This window comes from Ptychodera flava, chromosome 13 (assembly GCF_041260155.1).
Source record: "Ptychodera flava strain L36383 chromosome 13, AS_Pfla_20210202, whole genome shotgun sequence".
NCBI lineage: Eukaryota > Metazoa > Hemichordata > Enteropneusta > Ptychoderidae > Ptychodera > Ptychodera flava.
Genome location: NC_091940.1, coordinates 40,368,615 through 40,380,758, shown reverse-complemented (window position 1 = coordinate 40,380,758; position 12,144 = coordinate 40,368,615). Strand labels below are relative to the sequence as shown.

At 35.8% G+C, this 12,144-nt stretch overlaps 2 protein-coding genes across 4 annotated transcripts in view; both read left to right on the top strand.

Annotated features, from left to right (window-relative positions):
* LOC139148446 (cyclic nucleotide-gated channel beta-3-like) overlaps positions 1–5,307 on the top strand; it is a 51,697-nt gene extending 46,390 nt beyond the window's left edge. For all 3 annotated transcript variants that reach the window (XM_070719904.1, XM_070719903.1, XM_070719905.1), the window contains 2 exons: positions 70–353; positions 4,760–5,307. In XM_070719904.1, coding sequence (XP_070576005.1) covers positions 70–353; positions 4,760–5,007 — 532 coding nt within the window. In that variant the 3' untranslated portion in view covers positions 5,008–5,307. The remainder of the gene's footprint in view (positions 1–69; positions 354–4,759) is intronic.
* Positions 5,308–5,419: 112 nt separating this feature from the next.
* On the top strand, positions 5,420–5,989 carry LOC139148614 (transcription initiation factor TFIID subunit 11-like). The gene has a single exon (XM_070720100.1). It carries the CDS (start codon positions 5,420–5,422, stop codon positions 5,987–5,989), a length of 570 nt encoding a protein of 189 aa, XP_070576201.1.
* Positions 5,990–12,144: the final 6,155 nt, after the last annotated feature.

The following is a 12,144-nucleotide window of genomic DNA, read 5'->3' as shown; positions in this document are numbered from 1 at the left end:
GTCAATGAACTTTTCAAAACGTAGTCAGTGTTAGAGTTGACAGTTGGAATGTTTGTATCTTTGCAACAGAGAAATAATGAAACAAAATGATGCCAACAAAACTGACAAGAAGAAGAAACGTGGCAAGTCACTCATTGCTGAGAGCATCCTGACAAAACGACGGGAGAACACGCCAAGAATGTTTGATGCTGTCTTGCAAGTTGCCAGAAGTAGTCGATTGTCTCACAGCATCTTGAAAGGAGCAGCTAAGAGAAAGGATAGTGAGTTTGCGGAATATTCATATCATTCCTCCACTGATTCCGAAGCCTCATTCAATGAATATGATGAACAGTCTATCATCAGTGAGAGATCAGGTTAGTTTTCTTCATTTCTGAAGTCTGAATATTGAGTCAGTGCTAGTAACTGTAACTTTTGATCTTTTCCAGCTGTTGTTTGTTAAATTCAACCGTAGTTTCTTTTTATATTCCCCAAAGCATGTTGAGATACTCAGTATTCAGCTTGTTGACTCAGCATGTCATGTGTCAAGTAAATTGTTGTTGTTGACAAGTGAATTCTGGTATGGACTATAGAATTCAAATGTAAACAATAATACTGTATTAACATGTTGACAAGGTGTTGACAAGAAAAGTAGGTGGTATTTCAGCATGCTTTTATATGGAGTATAACCATAGGGGGTCGCCTACATGTCTGTCCCCAGGGGTGGGTAGGTGTTTTGTTGTATTTCTAATAAAGGTTTATTAGTCCCCACGGACACCGTCCGGGGGGACTTATAGGTTTGGTCATGTCCGTGCGTGCGTGCGTGCGTGCGTGCGTCCGTCCGTCCGTTCACGCAGATATCTCAGACATGCCCAGGTCAATTTCTTTCAAACTTTGCACAAGGATAGTACCCTACCCCATACAGATGCAAGTCGATTTGTTTCACAATGCGATCAATTTTGGCCGTGTTAGAGGACTTTTTAGTTTTCACCTCCATAGACTCCCATGTATAAGGCAGTCTCCATAGACTCCCATGTATAAGGCAGTCCATAGACTCCCATGTATAAGGCAGTCCATAGACTCCCATGTATAAGGCAGTCTCCATAGACTCCCATGTATAAGGCAGTCCATAGACTCCCATGTATAAGGAAGTCCATAGACTCCCATGTATAAGGCAGTCCATAGACTCCCATGTATAAGGCCAAGAAAAATAAAAATTTAGTTTCTCATCGTATTCATATTGCAAAAAGGATGCAGTGACACAGTTTTTAGTCCCCACTGATGAAGTCCAGGGGGCTTATAGATTGGGTCATGTCCATCCGTGAGTCCATCTGTGAGTCCATCCGTTCACGCAGATATCTCAGATATTTTGACAAAATGTCACGTGACCTTGGTGACCTTTGACCTCAAATATATATATTTGTCCATAACTCAGTAACCACAAGTGCTACACCCTTCATATATGGTATGATGGGACAGCTTATGATGCCACCTATTGTACCTCATTAATTATGCGCATATCTAATTTTGAGCGGGCCAATAGAGCTAGAGGTCTGATTTTTAGCTCCGCTGTCAGCGACGCGGAGCTTATCAAATAGGTTGATTTTCCGTCGTCGTCCGTCGTCGTCGTCCGTCAACAATTGCCTTCTCCTCTGAAACTGCAAGTCCAATTGCTTTGAAATTTTATATGCACTTCACTTTGGGTAACCTCACTTCAGTTTGTTCAAATCGTGGTGAAATTTGCATATTTGTATTTTTGGGGCATTTTTTGGTGTTTTTGGTAAAAAAATCTTCTTCTCTGAAACCGCTTGTCCGATTGCTTTGAAATTTGATATGCAGTTTACTTAGGGTGACTTCAGTCAGATTTGTTCAAATCGTGGTGAAATTTACATATTTGTATTTTTAAGGCAATTTTTGTTGTTTTTGGTAAAAAAATCTTTAAAAATCTTCTTCTTCAAAACTACCAGTCAGATAGCTTTGATATTTGGTACATATGTCCCTAGGGATGATCTATTTCAGATTTGTTCAAATTGTGCAGAAATATGCAAATTTGCATTTTTAAGGCAATTTTTGCCATTTTTGGTCAAAAAATATATTTCTCAAAAAGTACTGGTCTGATAGTTTTGAAATTCGGTATACAGGTTTCTATAGATGAACTAAGTAATATATATTGAATTTCTGATGAAATCTGTAATTTTGTATTTTTGGGGCAATTTTTGCCATTTTTGGTCAAAAAATGTGTATTTCCAAAACTACTCATCTGATAGCTTTGCAATTTTGTATACACATTCCTACAGATCACCTCAATGATATTTATTGAAATTATGATGAAATCTGCAATTTTGTAATTTTGGGCAATTTTTGCCATTTTTGGTCAAAAAATGTGTTTCTCAAAAAGTACTCATATGATAGCTTTGAAATTTGGTATACAGGTTTCTATAGATGAACTAAATGATATTTATTGAAATTATGATGAAATCTGCAATTTTGAATTTTTTGGGCAATTTTAGCCATTTTTGGTCAAAACATATGTTTCTCAAAAAGTACTGGTCTTACAGCTTTGAAATTTGGTATACAGGTTTCTATAGATGAACTAAATTTGATCTTTTGAAATTATGATGAAATCTGCAATTTTTTTTGGGGGGGGGGCCAATTGTTGCCATTTTTGGTCAGAAAATTTTATTCTCAAAAAACTACTCATCAGATAGCTTTGGTTGACATGTTCTTAGGGATGATCCGATGTGATATATTCAAAGTATGATGAAATCTTCAATTTTGTATTTTTGCAGCTTATTTTAGCCACTTTTTTCTGGCCACTGCATTGAGCTATCAAAGATTTCCTCCTTCTTCATCAACATGTGTCAAAAATAGTTATTCTCTACATAAACACAGCGGAGCTATATCGGCCGCTAGGTCGCTTGTTGGTATATAGGGATAACTTAGCAATACAATTTTTTTGACAAAATGTCACATGACCTCGGTGACCTTTGACCTCAAATATACATATTTGTCCATAACTCAGTAATCACAAGTGCTACACCCTTCATATATGGTATGATGGGACACCTTATGATGCTTCATACTGTACCTCATTAATTATGCGTACATCTAATTCTGAGCAAGCCCATAGAGCTGGATGTCTGTTTTTTGGTATATAGGGATAACTATAGGATAGAAATTTTTTGACCAAATGTCATGTGACCTCGATGACCTTTGACCTGAAATATATGTTTATGTCGATAAATACGTAACCACAAGAGCTATGTCCTTTATATTTAGTAGGGTGGGAGACCTTATGACAACACACGCTTTACCTCATTAATTATGCACACATCTAATTCTGGGCAAGCGAATAGAGCTAGAGGTCTGATTTTTGGCATATAGGGATTAATTAGCAATACAATTTTTTTTCAAAATGTCACGTGACCTTATGACCTTTGACCTTGATTATACATATATATGCATAACTCAGTAACCACAAGTTCTATACCCTCCAATTCTGATAGGATATTAGACCTTAATATGTCACATCTTGTACCTCATTATTATGCGCATATGTATTTCTTGGCTGGCCAATACAGCTAGAGGTCTGATCTTTTTTCCCGATTTAGAACCATAACTTAGACATGCCTCATGTGTTTCAAATTGGGAACAACGACATAGACCTATGTGCCATTAGATCTCAACATATACACTCCAGTGATACTTCTTAATGACCACATTTCCCTGCCCCATCAAGACTAATACTCCCCTATTACAAGTGGGGACTATGTCATTGTCAATGACTTGTTTTATCTGCCTTTGGTGTTTTAGTCTTAACTTAGCACTGGCCTTGACAATCTTGGGTAAACTTTTTATCCCCAAGCTGCATCTATTATCTAAAGAGGTTGATTGCCTAATGCGCCTAAGCAAGCAAGTGTAAGTTACTATCTTTGAACACTGTCACCAGATTACTGCTGGATTAACTTTGACAAAGTCAAAATGAAAGCACCAGCAAGGTATATAATAAGAACTTGAAATTGACATTCATAAATAGTGAAATAAATCATCAAAAGTGACAGATACTGGCATTTTCAACTCTCTTTCATTTACAATTCTTTGTGAACACAGTTCACTGGTAGATATCTGTGAAACGTCAGAGTTCATTTTGTACAAATCATTTGATATGATATCACCACAGAAATGTGACAGGTGTCTTATCAAGTTGAGCAAAATGATCTGTTCATTAGAAATTCTCTATTAATGTATTATTCTAATTGAGTATCTTGTTATTACTCATATCAAACCCAGTAACAAGAGCAGTCAAGCCACAGAGTATTTTCACATTAAGGTAGATGCTCCTTGGGGACAGATATTCAGACTCTCAATTTTTACATTTCTTTTCTGGTCTACAACTTGTAGGGGCTCATTTTAAAGTCCTTGGTGTAAGAAAACTTTTCACTTTCTGAGTTTTTGGAATATTCGAATTTTTATATTTCACTGTACAGTTAACAAAGGGATGCATGGTGGCCATTTTGACTTTCAAATATCGGTAAATCTTGGGCAAGTTGTTTCTCTGTACCAAAATTTGTACCAATTTTATTCTTGATTTTGAAAGAAAAAAGTTGAAAGCTGTGTTGACGAAAGTTTGAGTAAAAGTTTAAGTCTTTCACTTTCGAGGCGCATACTACCTTAACCTCTGTGACCATGGTAGTTCAAGGTAACTGGACATTGGCTGTTTTCTGTAAATAACAGCACTGCCAATGTATCAACATTTGTTATTATGGAGATATATTTATTTCAGTTACAAGATACAGAAGGAAGAAGAGATCTCCCAACAAGAAGAAATCTGAGAAATGCTCAGGGCATGAAAACAAACCATCATCGTTTGATTCTGCTGTCATTGTCCACTCCTCACCAAAGAGTGATACAGAAGCTGAAGTAGAGAGCATTGTGTCTTCAGCGACAAGAAAACGGAGTAAGAAATCTGCAAGTGGAAAGAAGAAAAATCGCAGTGCAGTCTGGATGACTTGGACTGTGATTCCTTGCTGAATGACAACAAAGCTGAGATTGTGAATGAAGAAAAACCAAAGTTGAGAAAGAAGAAGTCCAGGGATTCAGTACAGAATGCTATCAGTGATATCATGAAAAACACTGCAGACAGTGATTCAATTGAACAACTGTTGGAACCACGATCTGCCAGTGCTGCTCTGGACAGGAAATTTCAAGATACCGTCCAAGGAACCCCAGAGCAAAGACTGAAGTCTGCTTCTAAATCAAAACAAGAAAAAGATGCAGATTTGGATGGACTTTCTGATATCTTAAATGATAACTATCTGTTCGATAATTGAAGGAAGACACCGCACTGCTTCCAAAAGCAGCAAAAAAGCCCAGCTCACCTGACAAAACTGACAAACCCAAGGCTCCATCTGCTGGAGGTAGTGCCAGTGATGGACGTGTCGTGATGGAGAAAATGCCCCAGAAATTACCACCATTGAAGTCCTCACAAGGTGTGAAAAATCTACCAAGTGTCACGGCGAGCAAACCAAAACAAACAAGTGCTAAGAAAAAGTCATCTGCCACTCCACCAGCAAGAAAGGTGTCAAGCCGTGCAGATTCTACAATCACTCCGCCTGCAAGGAAGGTCTCAAGCCGGGCAGAATCAACTGCCATCACTCCACCAGCAAGAAAGATGTCAAGCCGTACAGAGTTTGCTGCTACCAAGAACAAAGAAACAACAGCAAAGGAAGGACAGAAAACAACACAGAGTGGTAAGAAGACACCTCAGAGTGCAGCAAAGCAGCCACTCAGTAGAAAGTCATCCGTCATAGGTCAATCAGCAGGCAGGAAAACTAGTCACACAGCAAAACCAACTGGGAAAGAAACCACACAAAAACTACAACCATCACAACAGCAGCAGCAGCAAGGAGGGCAGCAAGTAACAAACAAAAACGATGAAAGCCAGCCCAAATCACCAACATCAACTCCTGAAACAAAACAAGACAATAAAAATGAAGAAAATGAAGAGAAGTGATCTATGTTTTTAAACATGCAGTCTATAATCAGATCTGAGAAGTCCTAAAACGCATCATAGCAGTCCTGTAACAGATCATAGCAGTCCTGAAACAGATCATAGCAGTCCTGAAACAGATCATAGCAGTCCTGAAACAGATCATAGCAGTCCCAAAACAGATCAAGATATAAAAATAAAGAAAAATTGTATACAGTATTGACAAAGAATCCACATTACTTTACATATATTGTATGACCACAGTTAGTGTCACTTAAATGAAGTAAGCTACATGGTAACTTACCAATTCAACAAGAAAAAAACATCAGCCTAGCCATACATTTACATATTCAAACATCTATTAACATAGACAGTAGATAAACCAAGCACAAGATGACACGATCAAATCCATGAAAACAGTTACTTTTCATAGTTCTCAGAAATGATGTCAGGTATTTCAAAAGACCAGTCACATCCTGCCTATGTACAGTCTGGACACCTAACACAAATCTATTGATGAGCCAAAGTAAGAAATGGTCACATATTTGTACCCCCATTCAGACTTTTTCCCAAAATTTGATGACATATTTTTAAATAAAGATTGCAATTTCAAAGGAAATCACAACAGATTCACCTCATAATGTTCTTAACACCTTAGTTTTCCCCATTCCTGGCCTTTTAGAGCTGGGCTTTAAGACTAATGTCCTTGATGCGATCTGATTTCATTTGTCTGAGATAATTAAACTTGTATTGCCAATTGTGATATATGTATGGGTGGCAAAAAAGTGTCTGGATGACAAGACAAACTGTTATCTAAAGTGAGGTAACTTGGAAGGTTGTTACATGAATGACAGTGCAGTCAGCATGACATAGTGGATGAGTTTTGAAATGTACACATGATGGACACAGGATGAGTTTTGAAACGTACACATGATGATGATAAACTTAAAAATGGTCTCTTTTAAGGTAGTACCAGCTGTCAGAAAGGTTACAATCTGTGTCATAATCAACCTTGAAAGTTAAATATGTTAAAAGCCTTGACAGATATGATACTGTCAATGTATGTCAATGTCAAAGATAAAAATTGCAAGCTTCTTGTATATTGTGAAAGCTGTATTAGAAGTACTTTTGAAATTGTTAACTACTTTTGAAATATTTTTTTTTCAATTTTTCCTGTTTGTTTACTGCACATTTTTGTCTTAGTCATATCAAATCGAAATGCCATTAAAACTGCACATTGATGTAGTCTTAAAATGGCAACTATTCTATGGTATCACAAAAACAATAAAATTACCAAAAATTGCCATTTATTCAACCTGTCTACACACCCTGTGTACGCACGCCTATCAAAATGTTATTTATCCAACCTGTCCACACAACCTATAGACAGTTGTGTATGTAATATGTATCAAAGGTGCAAAACTTTAATCAAAATGTACAGCTATTAACTTTTCACATTCTGAAGAAATTTTTCTTCAAATAAGAGTATAACAAACAAGTGTAAGTGACCCAGCAAACCTTTCATTGCTGTTTTTCATTCCCTATTATTTATCTATTTATTTATTTATTAATTCTTGATTCATTAATTCGTTTATTCAATAATTTATTTTCAATTTAATTGTGTTAACATGTGAATTAGGAACACATGCAAACCATTTGTAATTGATACTGTTCATTGACACAATTTATGTATTCAGCAGAACTATTTTGATTTTTAAAGTTTCATTTCAATGTCATTGTTGTCAAGGATTGAATATTCATGGCTGCAAATAGTTTCTTCATTCTTTAAGTTAATATTTTAATAACAACAAGAAATCAAAACAGTGTTAACAATGGTGAATTGTTCATTATTTTTGCTGGTCAAAAGAAGCAATGAACCTGACACTGGTGATGACAGCATCACAACATTTCTTGCACCAATATTTATCATAAAAACGTGCAGAGAACCTTGACTTTGATAGTTAGAAGGAGGTTTGTGCATTGTGTAAACATATCATCATTGAATGTTGTACATAGGAGGATTATTTTCCTTACAAGCTTGCAATGTTTTATTCAGCTTTCTCTTCTTACAGAATAATGTAAATCCCCAATATGTTTCAATTGACGCTGGTTGGCCGTTGACCTTTCCATAAACAATGTTACCATGGTTATCACATCGAATGGTCCAAAGTCTTAGGCCAGTAATGTTTTGGTATGGACCAGAGATCTGCATTAATTTCACTTGTCAGGCAGATTCTGGAAGAATGAAAGGAAATATAACTGACATGACAGTAGCAATGTGTTGACTATGATGGTGGCTGCAGCTCTGAGTTTACTTTGATACTGGATGTGTTTGCCCAGCCATGGTCTTGGTTTCATGTGATGCACATAACAGTGTTGCTAGCAATTTTGTCACCTGCATAGTTGCATGTTGCATGGTATAATCACAGCTATGTGGTCTGAAGTTGAATTTGTGAAAATGTATGATCAAAGTCAGCTACAATCATCGACATTTAACTACACCTTTCTGTTTCATAAGAACAAGTTGACTGTTAAATATTTTCATCTTCCATATCTTTTGAGTCGCTATGTGCTTTGTGACATTTAAATCCAGACTATAGTCCTCACCTGAATTCATAGTAGTGAGTTTATTGCAAAGTAGATAGTTTTGTAACTCTTCAATCATTGAAAATTACATCCAATACTCTTACAGGAAGAATACTTTATTGAAATGTCAACAAGTTCACTGATATGTTTCAACAATGATACACTGCTGGATATCAGTTTACTGGAAACAGTTTTTTAAGTAAACTATTGCACTAATACTTTTATAAACAACCCAAGAAATGAGTGTAATATATTGTAATGTTAGATATGATATAATTTATATTATTTTATTGTGTCTGTATAGAAAGAATGTATATCTACCAGATATCGCACCTTGGTCATTATTTATGTGCAGTCAAATCTTTAAGAATGATCTATAATTAAAAATTAACAATTAACAATATCGTTGTATTGATTTTTGTAGAGGCCCAGAGTCAGCGACGTTTTGCAGCTATATCAGCACTTTTGCCAAATGGGAGATACAGCATAGAATGAAACTTGATCACAACTTTACACAGTGCATGTGAATATACACTGCAAATATTTATGACAGACGACATAACAATCTTTTGTTGAGTTGCCTCTCCACAGAAAGTTAGTTGTAGTGCTCTAGCATTGTACTGTACAGTGTAGCAGATGCTGAATGTAATTTCTTCAACTGTCAATAAATGATAGTATCTAGTGCCATTGTACAAATGGAAAGTAGACAACTGATCTTATTTACAACAGTTTATTTCCTTTTTGGAAAGAACGGGAAAATGAACAAGATCAGTGTGTGCACAGTATGTACAGTACAAAGTTCAATTTTTGAAAGTGTCTATGAAAGTGTAAATCAATGAATTCTTTATCATGTGGTGTGGAAAGTCATGCCTAGATTTATTACAATTATACAGATGTCGATTTATTAGATGTATGCAGAGTTTTCAACCTTGATTTTGAACACTGAAGAAAAAAGACAGATGGACAATGTCTCATCTAACGTTATCAGTGTTCTCTACGCTTTCAAGATTTTTTTTGTATTTTCAATGCATATAGACAAAGGGATGTCACAAAACACTATTTTGACGCTTTATCACAGTTTTCATTTTGAATCAAACTTAAAGTAGAGTTTCCATATCATCTTTTTAATAGAGAGGGGCAATGAAAAGTACGGTAGTTGTGCGATAGTCAGGAGTAACCCAGACACTATCAGAATATCATGCTAGGGGTTACAGGTTGTTCACTTGGTGTAGGAGTATGAATGCGTGTAGCCAACGTCCATCCTTTAAATAACCTTCAAATTATACTCATGTTTCACAGAAAAAAGAGCAAATCTTTATTTTTCATTTTTTCGGACAAATCTTGAAATCTTGTTTTTTGGTAGAGTTTATTTCAAATGTTAAAAGCTTTTTGATAGGTGCGTTAACAAAAAAATGGTGATGAAGCTGGAGGAATTCAGGGGGATTCAAAATTTTTTAGGGTAGTAGAAGGGGGCCTTGAAAGTTTTGCTCTGCCTATAGGGGAACCTGAAAATATTTTGATTCCCTTTTACTTTTTACTATTCCTAGTTTTGGTAGGTAATTCAATGAAAATTAAATAACATTTTAAATGTAATCCAATTGTTCCAATGTTAGTAATAATTAAAATCTGAAACCATTTGTCACATTTCATGACTTTTATCTTGAAAAAATCTAAAGATGTACGATTTTTCATAAATAACACCCAAACAAGTGGGCCCAGTAATAGGGCAGAAGATGCAACTGTTGGTGATTTTTTCAATATTACTATGCAATATATCAAATACAGTTTCTTGCTGTCTCCCTACAGTATGCTGTAACACACAATATTCAGTTTGCCAACATACTGTATATGTAAATATGTATTGATGGTGTTTGTGTACAGACTGAAAGCCTGGTCAATTATACAAATGCACAGCCCGCTACATACCGGTATACAGGCTGTGTTGGCAAACAGAATACTGGACAGTTCGTGCTGCTATAGGTAGAACAAGAACACAGTACCGGTAGTATCTTCCCAGCAGCAGCTTCATCCAGTGTTTGCTGAGTTTTGTAATTTTTGCCTTACCGCACTCCTTGAGTGTGTTGTTGAGCAATAAAGTAAAGTTAAAGTTAAAGTTATAAACTGAACAAAAATACTGTTAAAATTATCAAAGTGAATACAACTATACTGCTCTGCTACTGCAGTACTAGTGTCACTGTCACTGTATACTGGCAGAGATAGCTCTGACTCAGATGTAGTTGAAGACAAGTTTGGTCAAATGACGCTCATGACAGTGAAATATACTTGTACACAAGATCAGGCCAGAGAGCAACACATGATATGGAAGACCAGGAGACTAGAAAAAGTATCAGGAATTTTTGAAATCTGGCCTATGAGAATAATCAAATATTAACCCTTTTCTTGCCAAGTCCATATTTCACCTTTGGTTAAGATGGTTAAAATTAATGAAACACAACATATTCCATATGGTTTATTCTAACATTACACTGTACATTTGAAGGCTGTTGAAAACATAAATACTGTAAGTTGATTTTTTGGACTAAAGATGCTATAACAGACCAAGCCAAGTGGGTGAAATAAAATACGTCATGTTTTGGCTCAATACCGTTTTTACTGACTTGGCTGATGGGGAAGTGATACTGTCTGGCAGGAAAAGGGTTAAAGAAAAACGACTGGGTCACTATGCTTGATTTTCTAAATGTTCACATTTTCATCAAAAATAACACAAAATTAAACTTTTATTTGAAAAGTAAAGAGTCAAATTTAAATGAAAAGATGTGTGATGAACAGAATTATTTTTACCAAATTTGCCATTATTACACCCCGAGTTTATTTTATGGAATATTTTAACCTTCCAGTATAATTTTGAGTAGCATGCAAGTCATATATGCCTCATACTTCTGAAAACATATTTTTAGTAAGTCACTGTGCTGACAGTTTTTAACAATTTGGCAAAATGTAGCCTTGAATTTACAATTTGCATACTCTCATGATCGTCCTTTTGTGCGCTCTTTAACAGGTGCCATTGACCTGGCCAGAGTTGGATTAACTCAAGTTGGCTTTGATTTATAAATAAAAAAATTCCACTGATGGGTTTAAGAATGAATCAATTTAAAAAACTTGCCTTAGGATAATGAGTCTACAAACTGCTGATAACAGTTACTGCCGAATATCTACACATTAATTTTTTTCTTCGTGTGCATCCCTAAGAAATATGCATTTGTATGATAATTAGGGGGGCTTGAAAAATTTTCATCATATAGACAGGGGACTTGAAATTTTTTGAGGGTATAAAGGGGGATCTGAAAAACAGATTTCAATCATGATTCCTCCAGAGGCCCCTCCTCCCGGTCTCCCCATTTTTAAAGAGTTTTTAATTTGCTGTTCTTGAGTTAATTACATGTCACTGCACATCCAAAAATAACAAGTAGTATTCTATGTGAGCATAGGACAGATGGCATTAAATTAGACAACAGAGATTGTGCAAAATGCAGGATTTTCTAAATAGTGAAAAACTGGACAAAATCTATAAGAGAATCTTGTGGAAATAAACAATCTTATCTCCTCAGTGATGTGAGTAGAAACGAGTCACA

What these genes read in the sequence shown, in the direction of transcription:
- LOC139148614 (XM_070720100.1), top strand. Translation starts at nt 5,420, where the DNA reads ATGGAGAAAATGCCCCAGAAATTACCACCATTGAAGTCCTCACAAGGT.